General features: G+C 41.9%; 2 protein-coding genes across 18 annotated transcripts in view; one reads left to right on the top strand and one right to left on the bottom strand.

Moving 5' to 3' along the window:
* Window positions 1-7,495, bottom strand: part of PML (PML nuclear body scaffold) — a 48,376-nt gene extending 40,881 nt beyond the window's left edge. For 5 of the 10 annotated variants that reach the window (XM_007478137.2, XM_056798491.1, XM_056798532.1 and 2 more), the window contains exons 1-3: window positions 6,999-7,495; window positions 1,872-1,991; window positions 708-939 (exon numbers count right to left, since the gene is read on the bottom strand). In XM_007478137.2, the coding sequence (XP_007478199.2) occupies window positions 708-939; window positions 1,872-1,991; window positions 6,999-7,495 (849 nt within the window). Of the gene's footprint in view, window positions 1-707; window positions 940-1,434; window positions 1,689-1,871; window positions 1,992-2,213; window positions 2,380-6,998 lie in introns of those variants that run through there. The other 5 variants (XM_007478133.3, XM_007478134.3, XM_007478136.2 and 2 more) reach the window with 4 other exon arrangements.
* STOML1 (stomatin like 1) overlaps window positions 7,230-20,036 on the top strand; it is a 51,517-nt gene continuing 38,710 nt past the window's right edge. For 5 of the 8 annotated variants that reach the window (XR_459970.3, XR_459971.3, XR_008912098.1 and 2 more), the window contains exons 1-2: window positions 7,531-7,786; window positions 18,292-18,398. Coding sequence is in view for 4 of the 8 variants with exons in the window: in XM_016424843.2 (XP_016280329.1) it covers window positions 7,642-7,786; window positions 18,292-18,398 (252 nt within the window). In the remaining 4 variants the exon portion in view is untranslated. Of the gene's footprint in view, window positions 7,300-7,432; window positions 7,787-18,290; window positions 18,399-19,767; window positions 20,028-20,036 lie in introns of those variants that run through there. The other 3 variants (XM_056798578.1, XM_056798604.1, XM_056798613.1) reach the window with 3 other exon arrangements.

Genomic DNA, 20,036 nt, shown 5'->3' with positions numbered 1-20,036 from the left:
AGGGGGAAACTGAGTCACAGAAAAGCTAAGAAAACTGCCCAAAGTCATAAAGCTAGGGCAGGACAAATTTCCAATGAAAACTCAGGTTTCCTGGCACACTGAACCAAAAACGGACTAAAACCAGAAAGCCTAGGTTAGAAATCTTACTTCTCACTCTCTCTGGGAATCCCGCGGGGAAAGTCCCTTTATCTCCTTGGGCCTCATTTTCTTCAGGTGTAAAATAGTTTTGACTGGCCAACCTTCTTGGGTCCTCTTACCCCTACGTGTATGATCTTGCCATCCCTAGAGCCCTCGACCGGGGTTTCTTCCTTCCTAGTCCGTCCTTGGGAAGCTGCCTATGAAGGCAGATAAGGGGGGAAGTGGATAGAACCCCCGAGTTGGAGTCAGGAAGATCCGAATTCAAATCCTGCCTCCCGTCACTCCTGTCACTTACCAGCTGTGTGAGCCTGCGGCAAGTCACTTAATCTTGTCTGCCTTGGTTGTCTCATCTATAAAATGGGGATGCTAATAATAATAGCCTTTTCCTCCCAGGGTGATTTTTGAGACTTAAAGCAGTTAGCACAATACCTGGCACATAGATGCTATGCACTTGCTAGCGATTTATTATAGTTGTTGTTGTTATTAAATGAAATTGTATTTATAAAGCGCTCGGCACAGCGCCTGGCACAGAGCAGGTGATTGCTCCCACGTGCCCTGCCCGTCCTTACCTCCATGGCTCGCGCGCGGGAGCTGGCGCTTCCGCTGGCACTGGTTTCAGGCTGGCTGGAGGACACCGGGTCGGTGCGGAAGGACCAGGTAGACGTGGATGCCACAGAAACCAGGATGGGCGGAGAAGGGGACTTGGGCGGAGGCGGGTCCGGGGTCTGGTTGGGCTCGGTGGAGGGGGCAGCCTCCGCGGGTGTGGAAAGCGCCCCACGGCTTCGATTCTCCGCGGGTGACCTGGAAGAAACCGGGCAGTGAGGGTCAGAGGGAGACTGTGCGGGTTGCGCATTGGGAGAGCCCAGCATCAGGGAGGAGCGCCCGTGAGCCCACCTCCTCAGGAGGCTGGGCCTTATAGAGCAACGCACAGAAGGAGGAGGAGGGCAGAGAGGGAGGAGGGAGGGAGGGAGTGAAGAGGAGGGAAGGGAGTGGGAGGAGGGAGAAGGGAGGAGAAGGGGGAAAAGAGAAGGTGAGGGAAGAGGAAAAGGAGGAGGGGGATAAAGAGGAGGAAAGAGAGATGGGGAAGAGGGAAAGCCAAGGGGGAAGAAGAGAGGATGAGGAGAACTAAGGTGAGCAGAGGGAGGAAGAGGATAGAGGGGAGAAGGAAGAAGAGAAAGAGGGAAGCAGGGGGAGGGAGATAAGAAAAGGAAAAAGAGGAGGAAGATGAAGAGGAGGAAGGTGAAAAGGAAGAGGATGAGGAGAAGAGGGAGGGGATGAGGCTACTCTAGTGGATACCGCAGAACTCCTGTACAAGGCAGGCTCGGGGGAGGGGGCTGGCCATTCTCAGGTCCTAGGGAGAGACGCAGTTCACACTCCATCCAGCCCAAAATGATCAAAGGAGAAGAGAGGTGCTGATGCTGATGGAGGAGCCCCAGGAGTCCGGGAAGAGAGGGAAGGAGGGTGCGGGGATACGTAGCCAAGATGGGTAGGGAGAGCCAGTGACAGCTGCTGTTGTCAAGCAGCCGAACCCTCCCTGCCCCCCCCCCCCCCCCCCACCCGCCACCCTGGGCGTCAGAGCCGCAGAGCAGCCAGAAAGACGCGGCATCTGAGACATACGCCAGTCTGCACGGGCTGAACCCGGGGCTAAACCCAGGGGAAGGGGGGGGATGGATGGGGATTTGGGGAGACACGGAATGGGATAATGGGGGATGGGAAGCAAAGGGCAACCTCACCCCGACTCCTTCTCGTTTTGGGACATCTGGCCTCCTTGGGCTGGACCAACCTGGATGACAGAGCGGAATGCAATTCCAGATGGCAGCGATCTTCCGAGCCCCTCCTCTGAACCTAGAATCCTGTTCCAAGGAGGGAAGAAAAAGGCTTCTGGTGGTGACAGATCCCTGCCCGCCAGTTGCTCCCAGTCTAACTGGAGAGCGGAGACAGATGGGGAGAGGGGCCGGAGAGCAAGCCCAGGCAGCTTGTATGGTCCTACTGAAATTGCGGTCCCTCTCATCTATCCACCTCCCTTCCCTCTCCTTCCTCCCTTTCCCTCTTTCTCCCTCCCCTTCTGCACATACTCAATTTTACCACCTCTGTACTGGTGCTCAGCTGTCCATTGAAAGAGGCCTTCTCCCCCTCCTCAACCTTCAATATGGAGTCTCCTCTGACCACCACAGCCAAAGCTGATCTCTTCCCTCCTCAGAATATGGTAGACGAAAGGGACTCCTGCCCCGCCTCCACTCCACCCCCACCTCACTCAGAGAGAATCACAAGAGCTGGAAGGATAGTCCAGCCCCCTTGATTTACAGATGAGGAATTGGATGGTTAAGAAAGGTTCAATTCCTTGAGAAAAGTCACCCAGCAAGTTAAGGGTAGACCTCGGATTCAATCACTGGTCCTCTGATTCCAGCGTCCAAGCCCAGTGCAATGTGGATACCAGGGAAAAGGTGTTGGACTTGGAAGCTTCACATCCTATCTCTGTTCCTTACTACCTCCATGACCTTGGGCAAGTCATTTAATTTCACCAAGTTGCCTCAGTTTCCTCATTTCCCAGGTTGGACTAGGTAGACCCTAAGATTACCTCCAGTTCTAAATTTCTATCTTCTCTATTTCCTTTTGCACATGGAAGGACTCTATGTTACAGTCCAAGCAGTAGTTTTCCAAATCATGTTATTTCATGATTGAACCAGACTGTGAGATCCAGGGGGCAAGGACTGGTGGATGCTTTCATTTACTGAATTCCTATTATGTGGTAGGTACTACATCAGGGAATTTATGGGATATAAAAGAAGCAAAATCTCATCCCTGCCCTTAAGGAATTTTTCTAAGAGGAAGCTTAAGTTCTTCATTGCTTATAAAAGGCTTCATATTTCTTATCCTTTCAAAAATATTTGTTGGTTGGCTGCCTATTAATGCCAAGGGTTCATATTAGCCTTCAGGGAAGCAACAAAGAGGAAAGACTATTGTTATGAGGTGGGTTCATGGTCCAAAATGCTTTCCCGAAGGCTCATCATAGGAGCACAGGAGCTTTTAACCTTGATGATACTGAATTCCAGGGATGTCACAAAGGCAATAAGTAATACAATATGCAGGTAGAACTTGAAGATGGTTAGGTTGTTTTGGAAGACCATACTTCCTTTGGGGAACAATGACACTTCTTGCCAGCATCCCTTTTAGAGACTGAGAATGAAAAAGAAATCTGTCAGATGGAGTTTTGTTGGGAGCCATCACCCCCCCCAATGGCTGACAGAGTCACAGTTTGGGAAATGGGGGCTGCCTAAAATGAGGCCCCCACTGATCCCCCTCTGTGACTTCTCTCTCTTTAACTTCCCTCACTAATGGATGATTATTGTTCTCTCTCCAATACAAAAGAAATGATATAAGAGCAAAGACTTATCCCTAGATTAGTACCCCCAAAAGATTATATTCACCTATCACCTAAAGATCAGTACCCATTACCCCTCCTTTCTCTCTCAAGCAGAGATATGTCCCAAAGCCCCACACCCAACACTGGCCAAATGCTTAAGCATCACAATAAATTTTTCCTCTAAAACACACATTGTTAACACACTCCACTGAATTTGTTCACAGACAGAAATCAGGCAACATTGCCAGGTGCTTTAAAGTAACACAAGAAAAATAGAACTTGTAAATTGAGGAAAACCCCAATTCTGGTCTGCTTTAAGTTACCCTTTAACCCTGTACCTAGATATGAAATGTTTTGTTACCCATCTCCTAAGTAATTGTGATTGATTGTGAAAGCTGATCAAAAGCAACAATGATTCTCTCAGCAGGTCAGAAGAAACTAACCTCCAGATTACCCTATCTATGTCATTTATCTCCATCACAAATTTCTCTGTTATAGAAACATGGTAAATGATCACAGAATGCTTATTAAGTGATTTGTTAATGTGTGATATATCCAATTAAATGTAGAAGATCATATATGAAGAAAATTGATTATATGCCAGAAAAGTATATACTCACTGAACCTATATCATAAATGAACCTAATGTCATGGCAGAGCACTCTGTGATGCCTATGCTGAGCACACAGTGCATTTCATCCATTATTTGACTGACTGCTCCATCTAGACAGAAGGACCTTACCCTCTGGCACAGCTCTCAAAGGGGTTTTACCCAGTGTGCTCCCTGCTCACAACCAGAGTCATAGCCAAAGATAATGAATCCTGATCAACATGCAGAGTATTCAGATCTTAGACATCTGAGAGAATAATACTAGAGGCTGGAAAGCTAGTGATAAGGAACTGTCCTTGCAGATGGGAATCCCAAGTTCAAGTCCTAATAAACACCAGCTGAGTGTCCATGGACAGAATCTATCAGTGCCCAGACCATTATAAGAATGTAAGAGAGCTGTCCATCTAAATTGGTAGAGAAGATAATCTCTCTAAGAAGGAAAGCATAGATCTGAACCCCCCCCCCAAAAAAGGTTTTATTTCCTTTTATTTTTAAAGTCACAGTCATTTTCTAATATACTTCCCTGCCCCTGCAACCCTCCTTGTAAAGAAAAATAGTTGAGGAAAACTAACCAACAAAGTATCCTATAGAATGTAATACAATATTCTGTTCTTGTCCAGCTCCATCTCATGAAGTGTTTGGTTACTTCATTTAAAAGAAGTTGAGCAGCTTTGGAGTATTGTTTCCCTTTACATTGTTATTATCATAGACTGGTGTGTTTCATTCCAGTTTTCTTTGCTCTGTTCAGTTCAGGTGAGTCTTCCCAGTTTCTTTTGAATTGTAGTATAGGGAAAGAGATTGCATCTCTAAATTCATTGACTTAGAGAACTCTCAGGTATGGAAACTTCTTCTACAGGTACAGGTCAGTGTCCTCCTTGCAAAGTATTAACCTGGGTTGGTTAATTAAAAAAATATTTTGATAACTATATTTATTAAATATTTATACAACTGGTTTCTTTTGTCATCCTCTGTGTTCTATCTGATGCTTTTAAAAAGCATAATTCTGAAAATGGGACCATGAGCTTCACCAGATTGCTGAAGGAGGTCTGTGACCAAAAAAAGAAAAAGGTTCAGACTCCTGTTCATAGATGGTTGCCTGGGAGCATGAAGAGGTTAAGTAATTCACTGAGAATCATACAGCTAGTTATGAATTAGAGGCAGAACTAGAACTCAAGTCTTTTTTGCTTGGAAGCCAGTTTTTCATTATGCCATATTGTCTTGTTCTTGTAGGGCAGTTAGGTGGCTTAATGCATAGTGTTAGTCCTGGAGTCAAGGAAGACTCTTCCTGAGTTCAAATCTAGTCTCAGACATTCATTAGCTTTGGGACCCTGGGCAAATCAACTGAACCCTTTTTGCCTCAGGTTCTTATCTATATAATGGGTTAGAGAAAGAAATAGCAAACACTCCAATATCTGCTAAGTAAACCCCAAATGGAATCATGAAGTCAGGCATGACTAATGTATAATATACAGATATAGCAATATTTTTGGATACACACACAAAATTCTTTGCTTATTCCTTATACCTAGTGAATTTTTAAAATTGCATTTTGTTCACTACATTTTATTTTATACATGTGATATATAATATATATGGTATTATATAATACACACACTATATGTACACATATATCCTTTTATATACATATGTATACATACTATAATGTATATAATACATATACTATATATAAATTTATCATATGTGTTGCCTTTCAAAATTTCATTTTGGGGTCCAAAGAATAACTCCTACACTTTGATTTTATACATATGCAATATGAAATACACATGTATATTATATATATGTGAATTTTAAAAATAGCATTTTGGTCTAATTAATTACTCCTGCTGTTTTTAAATTTGATTTTATACATATATAAAATGTAATGAATATATATGCTATTAATGGTTAAAATGTATTATGTACCTAGCTTTCTTAAAGTAAATTTTGGTCCAATTAATAAATTATGCTTTTTTATTTGATATTGTACACATATAATATATAATACATATACTATTTATGTATACATTTATTACATATTTATAGGAATTTTTAAAATTGCATTTTGGACCAATTAATAACACTTACATTTTATTTTATACATAAATAATATGTAACACATATACTATGTATGGTTTAAATTCATTATACATGGGGGCAGCTGGGTGGCTCAGTGGGTTGAGATTCAAGCCTAGAGATGGGAGGTCCTGGGTTCAAATATGACCTCAGACATTTCCTAGCTAGATGATCCTGGGCAAGTCACTTAACCCCCCATTGCTTAAAAATCCATGTGTATAATGAATTTATTATTTATTTATTTGTTTTGAGAACCCTTACCTTCCATCTTAGAATCAATACTGTATATTGGTTCCAAGGCAGAAGAGTGGTAAAGACTAGGCAATGGGGCTTAAGTGACTTATCCAGAAACACATACCTAGGAAGAATCTTTTCCACTTAAATCTCCTTCACGCACAAGTGTCTTTGTGCACACTCATCTATACACCATAGATGAAACTGCACAAAGACAATCGTCATCCTCGGTTGCCGAGAGACTACTACTATACTATACTATTTGAACCCAAGACTTCTTGTTTCTGGGAATGGCTCTCAATCCACTGGGCCAATCTATCTTACACATGGATTTTTAAAATTGCATTTTGGGGTCATTAATTTTTAAACTTTGATTTTATACACATACTATTTGTGCATAAAATTCATTATACACACATTTTTTAAATTGTATTTTAGATCCAATTCACAACTCCACGACTTTATTTTATTCGTATATAATCTAATAAATATCATCATATATGTATATACGCTCATTGTAGCTGTGCGTTTTAAAAGGTGCCCACAATGACATCATAGTTTCTTTTTTTAAGACATTACCAAGCCTGAGAGAGGTATCCGGCTCCACCTCCAGGTCTGGAAACCCTGGGGTTGCTGGGGGTCCGGGTGCATCCCTGGGGTACCTCCAGAGCTGGGGAGCGGCAGGTAAGCCCCCAGTCCGTAGCTGACTCAGCCAGACAGAGTCCTCCTGGGCTAGAGGGAGCACGCAGGAAGAAGACTGGGCGGTGAAGCTTCTTCTGGCTCCTCCTCTTCCCCTGTCTATCCCCAGCTGGGCTTCTGGATGACGTCACCGACCAGGAAGCCGCCGGCCCCTGGTGGGGAGGGAGGCCGGTACCCCTGGGTAGGGCTTCACCCAGGTGCCCAGGCTGAAAGGCAGGAGAGTGGGGGAGGGGACTCGGGCGTGGGAGACCCCCCGGGTGTGTGTGTATGCACGGGAAGGACCCCAGCCTCTTGCTTTCTCTTTCTTTTTCCAGGACGGTGCTCCCGGCCCCCCGGCGTAGGTGGAGCTGAGACTGCGGGACCATCCAACCATCCATCCATCGCTAGGCTGTTGTCACTCGCGTGCCTGGGAGTATCCCTAGCTTCCTCCAGGTCCATTGCCTAGCAACAGCGAGCAGAGCAGAAGCCGCGGGAGGCAGCTGGGTCGTGCCCGTCAGCAAGGGCTGGGGGCCCAGCAGGCGTCATGTTTAGCCGGTCTGGCTACCGGGCCCTGCCCCTGGGCGACTTCGACCGCTTCCAACAATCCAGCCTGGGCATCTACGGCTCCAAGCAGGGCTTCTTCCCCACCATTCTGGGGCGAGAGCGGCTGAGCCTGGGGCCAGATGTGGGTGAGTGCTGGAAGAGGGGAGGGGCAGGGGCCATCATTTGCACCCGTGTCAGCTCTCCCCAAAGGGAGGAAAGGTCAAGAGTAGACTGGGCTGCCCCGTGGAGGGAGGGGGGGTCAGCCCCCTGCCCTTGGGCCAGCCTGGCCACTAAGCACAGAGATGGCCAAACTTGGAGTCAGGAAAACCTAGGATTCAAACCAGCCTTGGATGCTCCTAGGGAAGTCACTGAATGTCTCTGATCCTCAGTTTCCTCATCTGTAAAATGAGCAGAGTAGTAATAACTACAAAACTTAAGACACTTGGGGGCCCAAATGAGATAATAGAGGTAAATCTTAAATTTATCACTACTCCAATGAGTTATAAGGACAGAATCTATCATGTCTAGAAAATCCTACCCATGGGAGGAGTCCTGGGTTGCTTTCCTAAGGTATTCTCCAGGAAAGGCTTAGAATGATCTTGTCTTTGAACAGGGGGCCCTGTGAGAAATCATCCATGTAGAACTGGAAGGAACTTGGGGTTATCTAGACCAACACTCCCATTTTATAGTTGAGGAGATTGAGACCTGCAGAGTACATGCAGATAGTTACCAGAGGTGGAATCTGAACTCAGGCCTTCTGACCTTGTACTAGTGAAGTTTGCTATTCTCAGCACTCAATCGTCTTTGCCCTTCCTCCACAGACAGGTTTTTTTCCCATTTCTGGCATGTTTTCCTCTCTGTCCTCACCCTTCTCTCTTGGGTTCCTTATTCCTCTCAGAGTTTAACTTAAGCACCAACTTGTATAGGAAATAGTTTTCCTCATATCCTAAAATTATTTCCTATTTACTTATCTATGTTGTTTTCCCTAAGTAAGCTCCTTGAGGGCTGGGACTGTTCTTGTTTTGTTTTTGGAGGGGAGGGAGTCTTGTATCTACAGCCTTTAGTGTTGGTGTTTGGCTCATAATAGATACCTTATGTAAACGTTTGTGGAATTTATTTGAATTAAAGTCAGAATTAGGAGATATTGTACAGTGGGAAGAATGCTGGATATTGAAGTCAAAAGACCTCCAGTTGGGAAGAGCCAAGTTCCAATATGGCCTTAGGTACTTCTTAGCCATGTGGGCCTGGGCAAGTCACTTAACCTCAATTACCTAGCCCTTTCTGCTCTTCTGGCTTGGAACCAGTACTTAGAATGGAGTCTAAGATAGAACGTAATGAAATAAAATAAAAAGATAATTTTGAAGATCCCTTCTCTTGCCAAGTCAATAATGTCTAGGCTGGTTCATTTTTCAATGAAAGATGGGGATCTGGCTACATGTTTTTAGCTCCTCTTATAACTTGAGGAAACAGTGTTCCTATTTCTAGTATTATCAATCATTCCCATGTCTATGCAACCCATTTTGTACTCTCCCAAAGGCCTTTCTATAGATTATCTAATTTAATGCTCATGACTCCTCCCTATGGTATGCAGGGCAGGACTTATCATTGCCATTTTACAAAAAGAGTCTTTTGCATTGGCATTTGATCTAGGTCTTCCCTATCTCACCTTGCAGAGTCAGAGAATTAGAGGGTTAGGAGGGACCTCCATGGCCAACAAGTCCACAAAGGGGATCTGCACTAAAATCAACCTGACCAGTAGTCATATAGCATACAATGGGCCTTCTCTTTTCCAAGGTGGATATGCCCAGCTCCTCATTTGACATGGTCACAGCCCTTCACCATTCTGGTTGCCCTCCTTAGGGATTTTCCAGCTTATAAAATCCTTCTTAAACCAAGTCACCCAGAATTGAACATAGCGCCCCAGATGAAGTCCAGCAAGTTTACAGTATAGTTGTTCTAAAAGTACACTCTTCAGATTGCATTGATTTATTGAGATTCATAAGCTCTTTTCTAAACAATTCCTGTGTAACTATTTCAACCCCCACCTTATGCTTGTGAAGTTAAGTTTTGGTCCCCAGGTATAAGACTTTACATTTTTTAAAATTAAATTTCATCTTGTTAGACTTTTTTGGATTCTGACTCTGGCTTTTATTGTGTTCTTCCTCTCATCATTGTGTCACCTGCAAATATGATGAGTGTGCTTTTATCCAAGGCATTAGTAATTAAGTAATATGTAATTATATATAATAATATATAAAATTATATAATTAGAATAAATCATGAAATAATTAAACAGCAGAGGGCCAACCACAGATCCTTGGGTTATTTGACCAGAGACTTTCCTCCATGTTGACTATGAACCAATCATAACTACTTATTTTTTCATAACTACTTTTTGAGTAAAATCATCTGATTAGTTCTGTTGTGATTGACATTAAGGTAAACTGAGGCAGATAGTTCAGATTATTGGTAAGGCTAACAATTACCAATAAAAGGTTTCTTAGGCACCTCAGTAAGCCAATAAGGCAGTGTCAACATGGAAAAACACAGAACCACTGAAATGGTCAGAAAAACCAAATCTTTAATCAGGTAAGCAATGGATTCTTAATATTTGGCCGCCACACAGAGTCAAGCTCTAGAAACCGCACAGAGCCAAAGCTCTGGGACTCTGGGAACAGTGTTCTGGGAAAATGCCCTGCCAAAGATATTTCTCCAAAGAGTGACAGAACTTGGGGTCTTATATACCTTTTGGGGAACAACGGAAAGGAAGTAAGATTGATTAGTTCTAATTAGCAAAAGGAAATGATGAGCTGTCTCATATATATGTCATATATATATAAATATATATATTTAATGAGGACAACTAACATGGCACAGTGGATAGAGTGCTGGGCCTGTAGTCAGGAAGAGTCCTCTTCCCAAGTTCAAATCTCATCTCAGATACTTCCTAGCTATGTGACCCTGAGCAAGTCATTTAATCCTTCATTTAAGCCTTCATCTGTAAATGATCTGGAGTAGGAAAGAGCAAACCACTCCAGTGCTTTTACCAAGAAAACCCCAAATGGGGTCATGAAAAGTTGGACATGACTGAAATGACTAAAAATACATAGTTAACAAATTTTCTGTAATTGTTCAAGGACAGCTAGTGGTTGGGAGGTTGCTTTTAACTAAAGTGATTTATAGGGAAACAACTTTTAAACTTAACTCAGAGAGGAAGATTAAATTTCTGAACTTAACTCAAAGACAAAGAAATGAGACTTAGACCGTTGTATAAAATGTTGTTGGTGATACAGAATAGTTAGTTATAAAAATGAGGACAATATCAATTTGATTCTCTGTTCTGAATATATCTGATTGCATTATGATCTCATATCTCTATATCTATAATGAGATGCCTTTTCAAAAAGCATTACTAAATTTAGGAAACTGTCATCTAGTATTTTAATAATTTAAATTAAATAATCTGATAATAATAGCATACTTCTCATCTACTCAAGTGAGGTTAGCCTGCCAAGACTTGTGTGTGTGTGTGTGTGTGTGTGTGTGTGTGTGTTCATTTTTAAACCTTTACCTTTTGTCCAATTAGAATCAATACCATGTATTGGTTCCAAGGGCTCGGCAATGGGGGTTAAGTGACTTGTCCATTATCACACAGCTAGGCTGATTGACACTTAAAAACAAAACCAAAACCTTACCTTCTGTCTTAGAATAAATACAGTGTATCAGTTTCAAGGCAGAAGAGAAATAAGGGCTAGGCAATGCTGATTAGGTGACTTGCCCAGAATTACAAAGCTAGGGAGTATCTGAGGCCAGATCTGAATCTAGGACATCCAGGCTCTCTATCCACTTAGCCATCTAGCTGTCCCCATGACTTGTTTTTGAAGAAGCTGTGCCAGCTCTTTTTAACTGTCGCTTCCCTTACTAGTTATTTTTCTGTTGCCTTCCTTGGGGCATTTTATAGCTTATAATGTTCTTCTTCAATCAAGTCACCCAGAACTGAACACAGCATTCCCACTGAGGTCTGGCAAGTTCACCCCATCTCCCCCCCAAAAATAGGACCCTCTTAACACAGTTCAAGACATTTTTCCAGGAATGGGAAGTCAAGCTCCTTGGCTTATGATTTCAGACTCTGCTCTTTTCTTCTTTGAAAACAGGACTGTTTGCCCTTGTCTAATCACATGATACCTCTCCAGTTTTCTATGATCTCTTTCATCTAGCCCTGACAGTGACTCAGTTCTCCTTTCTGTCAGTTCTTTCAGGTCCTGAAGATGTAATTCACCTGGACCAGGTGACTTGAATCTATCAAGGATTGCTAGGGACTCCCTGATCATCTCTTTAATCTTCTCGGGTGTCCACTCTTTGATAGTCACTTTGGTTCTATTTTCCTTGTAAAGATATATTTTTCTTTGCCAAGAAAACAAACAAAATAAGACTTGAACAGCCTTCTTTCTCCTGTCAGTTATCATTATCTAAATCAGCCCATCCAAAGGTCTTGCCCCTTCTCTGATCCTTCTCTTTTCCCTGATATAGCTAAAACCCCTTCTTTTTCTGGTCCTTGGCTCCTCTTGACAGGCTCTTCTCATTCTAAACATTCACACTGTTGTCTCCATTTTTACAGAACTCTACCATAGTCATAGTCATTCCCTGTTATCTGAGAATGAATTACCTGTTACTCTGCTTCCATTTTGTATGCATTTGTCTTAAAAATTGAATTTGATTGGTAAGTTCCCTCTGTACCCTTATTGATCTCTTTAGACAAATCCCATTTTTCCTCTTCCATGGAATTATTTCCCTTTTTGTCTTCAGAATTGAATTCTCCAATCCATCCCTCACAGGCTGGCTTTCTCTAAAGCATTTTACTCTATGGAATTTTTCCTTTAAACCATTTGAAATATTCTTTTCCCAAATCTAAGGTATATACCAGTCTCTGTCCTGATTTCTTCTCTTTTATCACTCTAGGATGAAGTCATCATTCCCTCTCACCCCCTCCAAGCTTCCCATCATTTCCATCCTAGCAATCAGTTCTCCCCTAGTAGTGAGAATCATATTTTTTCATCTGTTGGAAGATGAAATTATTGGAAGAGGCAGTCAAGAAGTCACTATTAACTGCTTTGATTTTGTCAGAGAGTGCCAGCAAGTGTCTGAAAAATTGAAATTTCCCTTCAATACTATAACATATTTATTGTGCCTCTTTGTCAGGTTGGTGATCTGTTTTCAAACTACTTTTTCTCTTCAAACGGTATATAGCTTTCTCCACTGACAGACTCACTTTTCTCTTTCCTTTCACCTTTACCCAAACATTTTCCATTAGTTTTCCCATTCCTGGTTCCTGGATTTCCTTCCAGGTTAATATCCAATGTTACCTCTCTTCCCCTTTTACAAACCTATGCTATTTCTTTGGGGCCAGAGGCCAGTTATGGGTTCCATCTTAGCCATACCTATGGGGTAAAATTTGCCTCCTTTCTTTAAGGTATTTATTGCCTGAACTTTGGGTGTATACATAATTTGAGATCAAACGTTTTACAATCATTTGCTATGTTGTGTTTTTTCTTCCCTGCCTCTTTATTTTTGTCTCCCGTGAATTGTGGGGTTTCTTAGATGCAATTTTTCTTTCTTCTTTGTGGCTACTTTCTAGAATTTCTACTTAGGGGATTGACTTAAACAGTCTTTTCCCTCCTTCATCCCTTTTCATGTAAAGTCCTTTTGATTAGTTTTGCAAGCCACCTGGAAAACTAATTTTCACCTGTCTTTGTTGGGCTTATTCCCGTCTCTGACGAGGAATCTGTCCTCTTTATATTTTAAGCCATGGTCCAGATATCTGAATCCCCTTCTCAGACACCACTTTCTTCACCATCTGTTTACCTCCCAAATTATATTTTCTTTTCTGAATCCCTTTTTGTAAATGGCCAGAGTGAAGAAACCCCAATCTTTGCCCCCACGGTCTTCTGTTTCTTACCTAAGACCTCACAATTGTTGGCAGTGATTTTGAGGTTCATTCTATACATGTCTTTTGTGCCTACAGAAATCACAAGAAGCAAATAATTGTTATCTGTTCTCTATGAGTCTGAGGAGTGTCTCCATTACACAACCCTGGGAGATAACAGTTCTCTCTGTTGTTAATTATCACTTTGAAAAAATAGGGAATCACTGGTTAATTCTATTCCTCTTCTCTCTGGTCTCCCTGCTGAGAGCTTCTGTGGTTCTCTTTGGTCATTCTCTGGAGGACCAGCTGCTTTCTTCTCCTTAGTACACTAAACTCTTTCTTCTTCAAGAACAGCCTCAAATTTGACTTTGAAGCTTCAACCATGGGTTCTCCTTTCCTTTCTCTTTTTTATCTGCCTTTTATCATCCCAACAAGGACCAATTCCTCTTTCCTGCCCCTCCAAACTCTTTTGCCCTTCCTCTCCCCTCATTGAAAACCTTACTTCCATTTCCTTTAGGAAGGCATTATTCTCCCTTACAATGGGAGTGTGGAGAGTTATGGGCCACCTTCTGGACATCTTCCCAGACTTCCTGTGTTCCATCTACTTCCCTCTTCTCACTGCCTGTTGGGGGGCATCAAAGCCACGCTGTCTGACACGTTGGCATGTGGAAACCAAGAGTTGCAAAGTGACCCCCTGGAAGGATGGAGACACCCACTCAGCCCCCCTCTATGTGACTTCTCCCACTAACATCCCTTACTATCGGAATTGCTATGATTATTGTTCTCTTCCTAGCTTCAGGAAAAATGATATGAGAGCAAAATACTTGCAGGATTAATACATATGTCCCACTTTAATCCCCCCCCAGAATATCATGAAAAGATCATACTTACAGAATTAAACCTAATGATTCCTATGTACCCACTCAGGTGAAAAGCCCCCCCCCCACTTTTTTTCTAGGCTTAAGTCTCTAGCAAAACCACATTCAGATTCTCCACCCCCACTACAGGCCAGAGACAATAGGCATATTAATCACTTCTCAGGCAGAGACTGGTCGGTCACACTTCACTGACTTGTTTACTGAAGTCCAAGCAACATATCTTACATACCTTATTGAAACCTTAGAAAAATGAAAGCTGGATATTGGAAAATACCTAAATCTGGATTGTGTTGATTTTACCCCTTAACCCTGCACTTAGCAGCAGTGTTTTTGTTGGTTATCTCCTAAGTGATTCTGATTGATTATGTAAGTTGACTAAAAGCAACAATGATTTTCTTATTAAGCCCGGTCACCTCACAGATTAATGGGAACTGACCCCAGGTTACCCTGCCTGGGACAAGAAAACATTTATCTTTAGCAAGCTTTGCTTTGTTGTTGAAATCTGTAACAACATGCTAAGCAGGATGGTCATAGAATGTTAATTAAATGATTTGTTAAAAGTTAATGTGTGACATATCCAATTATCTGTAAGAAATCATGTATGTCGAAAAATGAGACTGTGTGCCAAGAAGATATGTGACCACCGATGTATAAAAATAAAGACGACTCTGTGCAATGTGGAACAGCCCCTTGTGATGCCTGTGCAACAGGCTGAAACTCTCAGCTCTCTCCCATTCATTATCCACCTTTGCCATCACACCCAGTCAAAAGAACCCCCAACTTTGCAGACTGCTGGACGGGTTGTAATAACTGCCCCTCTTCTCAGTAAGCTGCAATGGCTCTCTGTTATCTCTGATATAAAATATAAAGCCCTCTGTTGGGTATTTAAAGCCCTTTACATCCTGGCTCCATCCTACCTTTCAAGCCTTATTGATCCCTAATCACACACTCTGTTGGCCTTTGTATTCTTCTTCACATGTGGCTCTCCATCTTCCATCTTTTTCTTCTTGGTTCCTTAAACATATTTTCAGCTTCTGTATTTCTTTTCCTGTGGGTCCCTCTTGTAGGGTGAAATAGGCTTTTAAATTAGGGTCCTGGGAGGCAGTTGGCCTTTGTGTGTAAATGAAGTCATTGAGCTATTCCTTTGCATCCCACCATCTTGGTTTTCCTAAGCCTGGCCAACCGTCTTCCTACTGAGGGACACAAGGAATGTCCAGTTTTGTTTTCTGGGTCATCTGGGAATGAAAATCAGTCATTTGAAACTTGTATGGATTCAGGTTTCAGGATTACTCAGCCCATTGATTATAAATGCAGTAGGCTCTCAATTATCCAAGACCTTTTTTTTTTTTAAGACATTAGAGTCCATTTAGGTAAATAGGCAGCACAATGATTAGGGCCTGGAGGCTGGAAGACTCAGCTCCCTGAGTTCCAATCTAGCTTCAGACATTTACTAGCTGTGTGACCCTGAGCAAGTCACTTAACTCTGGTTGCCTCAGTTTAATCATCTGTAAAGTGAGCTAGAGAAGCAAATGGCAAATCACTTTAGTATCGTTGCCAAGAAACCCCAAATAAGGTCATGAAGAATCAGGCACAACTGAAACAATTGAACAAAAACAACAAAATTTATTATAGTAAAATTATATAATTATAGTTATATTATATACTTGTATTTAATTATACTATAAAAGCATAGTATTATAATATAGGATTTATATAGTAAATAATATAAAAGCATTATATTATGTATACTACATAATATAGGATATAATAATAAAATAGTATATTTGTATGGTATATAGTGATATACTATAATTATAATTATTTTATATAATTATATTAATCAATAATAATAACCAATATTTACATAGCATTTTAAGGTCTATAAAGTACCTTAAATGTATTATTCCATTCAGCCCCCACAACAACCCTGTAAAGTAGCAGCCATTATCCTCATATGAAGAAACTAAGGCTTCAGGAGGTTAAATAACTTAATAATTTGCCAAGAGTTCAACAGCTAATAGGTGTCTGAAGCAGGATCTGAACATGGTCTTCCTGCCTCTGAGTCTAGAATTCTATCTGTTAATTCCACCTAGCTGCTTCTTATTCTCAGAATAAGGTGGGTCTGGGTGAAAAGTAAAGTGAGAGCTAGCCATGAAGGGGGACGGAAAGCTCCAAAAAGAGATACTGAGGCTGAAAAAAGATGGATTTCATCCATCTCATACATTTCTCAGGGGCTAGACCTGAATTCCAGAGCTGGAAGGAATCTTGGAGATCATCTAATTTAATCTCCTCATTTTATGAAAGGGAAAACTGAGGCATGGAGAGAAATAACTTATCAAGATCCATTTTAAGTGCACCCTATTTTGTAGATATTACATAAGGGACTGGGGATACAATGGCAAAAGGAAAAAAAAAACAACCAACCTCCTACCTTCTTTGTTCTTCCATTCTAGGGGCAGGGGAACTGAGCTCATATTAACATGATGTAAATAAGTCCTAATCACCCAAATCTCTCACTGGGAAATGGTTCATGGTCAGAAAAGAATGGTTTTATCTATGGAGCTGATGCTAAAGATGGGAGGGAGGTCACTGGACCTTCCTATATTTTTTTGCAGCTGAACCCTCCTGTATGTCTGTTAGAATGGGAGCTTTCTGAGGGCAGGGATGTCTCACTTTTGTGTTTGTAGCCCAAGCACTTAGCATGGCACTTTGTACATATTTTGTACTGAAAATGTGTTTATTTTTTTCCCATTCATTCATTCAAAGCACTGTACACATGCATACCTACATGATTACCTACAAGATAATGGGAAGGGAGAGACCATTAACAGCTCAGGAAATCAGAAAAAACAGAAGATGGAATGGGAATTGTGCCTTGAAGGAAAGTTAGGATTTAAAGATGTGAATTTCGGTCACTGGAAACCTCACCCTGTGCAGAAACCCCAAAGGGGAGAAATAAAAGACCGAGTTTGCCAATGGGCCAGTTTGGCTGGATGATAATAGGCAATGGCATGAAATAATTCCGGAAAGGGAGCTTGGAGTCAGCCCGAAAGGGTTTAAAATGTTGAGCTGAGTTTGTATTTTTTTTTCTTGAGGAAATAGGGAGTCCTATATTATAATACTATGCTATTATAGTATAATTAAATACAAGTATATAATATAACTATAATTATATAATTTTACTATAATAAATTTTGTTGTTTTTGTTCAATTGTTTCAGTTGTGCCTGATTCTTCATGACCCTATTTGGGGTTTTCTTGGCAACGATACTAAAGTGATTTGCCATTTGCTTCTCTACCTCACTTTACAGATGATTAAATAGGGAGCCTTTTTGAGCAGAGGAATGACAGAATATTGCAGAAGATTGTCTTGGCAACTGTATAGGCAAATGTATGAGAGGAGACTAGAAATGGGGGGGGGTGCTATTATGATAGTCCAAAAGAGAATTGACAAGGGTGATAATTACACAAGTGATGTGGAAGTAGAAACAAGATTTGACGATTGATGGATATTTAGAATGAGAGAGAGAGAGAGAAGAGTTGAGGCTTACTCTGAAGGTCTCCAACCTGTGGGACTAGAGGAATAGTAGTGTTTTCAACAGTCCATCAACAAACATGTACTAAGCATCCTCTGTGTGCCAAGCCCTGGACTAGGTTCTGGAGTTATGAACATTAAGATGGAACAGCCCTAGCCCTCAAGGAACTTTAAGGAAGTGAGTGGAAGAACTCAGAGTAAGATTGAGGTTTCTTAACTCATGCAATTTCCGCAGAAGCTACTCCTGAGCCACCCTCTTATCATTCTACCCTGTGAGCTATTGCTGCTAGCCTGTCTTTGTGTCCTCCTCCAACAGACTCTCCCCAGAGCTGGCCATCCTACATCTGCCACAGTATTATCAGTTTCCTGGTATTTCTGCTGCTCATAATCACATTCCCCATTTCTGGATGGTTTGCCTTGAAGGTAAGACTGAAAAGGGATGGTGACCATCCCCTGCCTTGTCCATCCAACGCCTCTAATCTTTGCTAAGGGATTTGGTGTTTCCTGGATTATCCCCCCCCCCCCCGCCCCTTCTTCCTCACGGTGTTCCTATGATGGCAGGGAAATATTTGTCTCTGTTTGCCAGATGATGAAACTAAGGCTAGAAGGAGTGTAGTAACTGGTACCCTTTAGGGGGCAAGCCAGGGATAGGACCATGTCCATTACAGCCCCATCACTGCTTGCCCCACACATTCTTAGTCTTGGAAACCAATAGTTCTCCCCTGGAAGATGCATATTGGCAAGGAGAGGCACCAGTTCATCTTCTGTCCCTAGGATGCTATAGTTTTGTTAGCCCTTACCAAAGACCTTATCCTTAATATCCAGAAGGGATGATCAGAGAGAAAACAGAAGGTTATTTCCTATCCCTCACATCAGATGTGTTCATCCACACCTGGAATCTTATAGATAGTTCTGGTCACCAGACCTTATGAAGGGGATGATGGAACCATAGAAGGTCCAGAGAAGGATGTCTGGAGTCTTTGGAGAGATCATGGGCTTTCCTGGTGAGAATGGACCAAAGAGGATGTTATTCTTTGGCTTACAAAGACTGGAGAAGCTGCATCGTCTAATTAGAAATTGTGTTGGATTCTGAGCCATAGGCTTGGGTTTGAGTCCCAGAACTGTGTGGTATGTCAAGATAACTGTAATTGGTATCAGAAGACCTGAATCCTAGCTCTTACCATCAATATGACCTTGAATAAATCACTTAGCTGTAATGGCTCTTAGTTTCTTCATCTGTGAAATATGAAAATTAAGGGATTGGACTAGAAAGTCTTTGAAGTCCCTTTCAGCTCAAAAATTTGGATCCCTGGAACCTTTTGATGTCGTCCAGTTTTCAGTCATGTCTGACTCCTTGTGACCCCATTTGGGGTTTTCTTGGCAAAGATACTGGAGTGGTTTGTCATTTCCTTCTCCAGCTCATTTTACAGATGAGGAAACTGAGGTAAATAGGGTTAAGTGATTTGCCCAGGATCATGGGCCAGATATGAACTTAGAAAGAGGAGTCTTCCTGACTTCAGGCCTGATATCTGCTCCATCCCTTGATCCTACCTCTCTAAATAACAACCTCTTTGAGCCTTTAATTCCTTTCTAAAAAGGAGACAATCCATATAGTGCTATTATGTTTTCATAATTGAATATTAAAAAAATAACAATGAAAAATCATGGGAGATATGGATAATGTGACCTTGGACTTTATCCCCCCAATCCAAAAAGGACTGGGTAGAATTATTAAAATTCATGCCAGGCTAGTTTAGGAATAAATAATTAGATAACCTGTTTCATCCTACAGATGAAGTATATATGGAATCCATTCCCTCAAGCACATGGTGGGAAATAGAAGTGGGTCATAAGAGAGTTTGGATGGAATGATGAATGGCCTACCCATTCATGAAGACTGAGGGATGCTTGGAGAGTGACCAGCCTCTCCCACAGAACAACCCTGGAGAACACTGGACTGGAGGGACCAAGGAAGGGTATTCTGTGTAGTAGATAGTGCTTAGAAGAACTTGGGCTCTAGTCCTGACCCTGTCATCCAGCAGCTGCTCTCTGGTATGGGGC

Source organism: Monodelphis domestica, chromosome 1, assembly GCF_027887165.1.
Source record: "Monodelphis domestica isolate mMonDom1 chromosome 1, mMonDom1.pri, whole genome shotgun sequence".
NCBI lineage: Eukaryota > Metazoa > Chordata > Mammalia > Didelphimorphia > Didelphidae > Monodelphis > Monodelphis domestica.
This window is presented reverse-complemented; position numbering and strand designations above follow the sequence as displayed.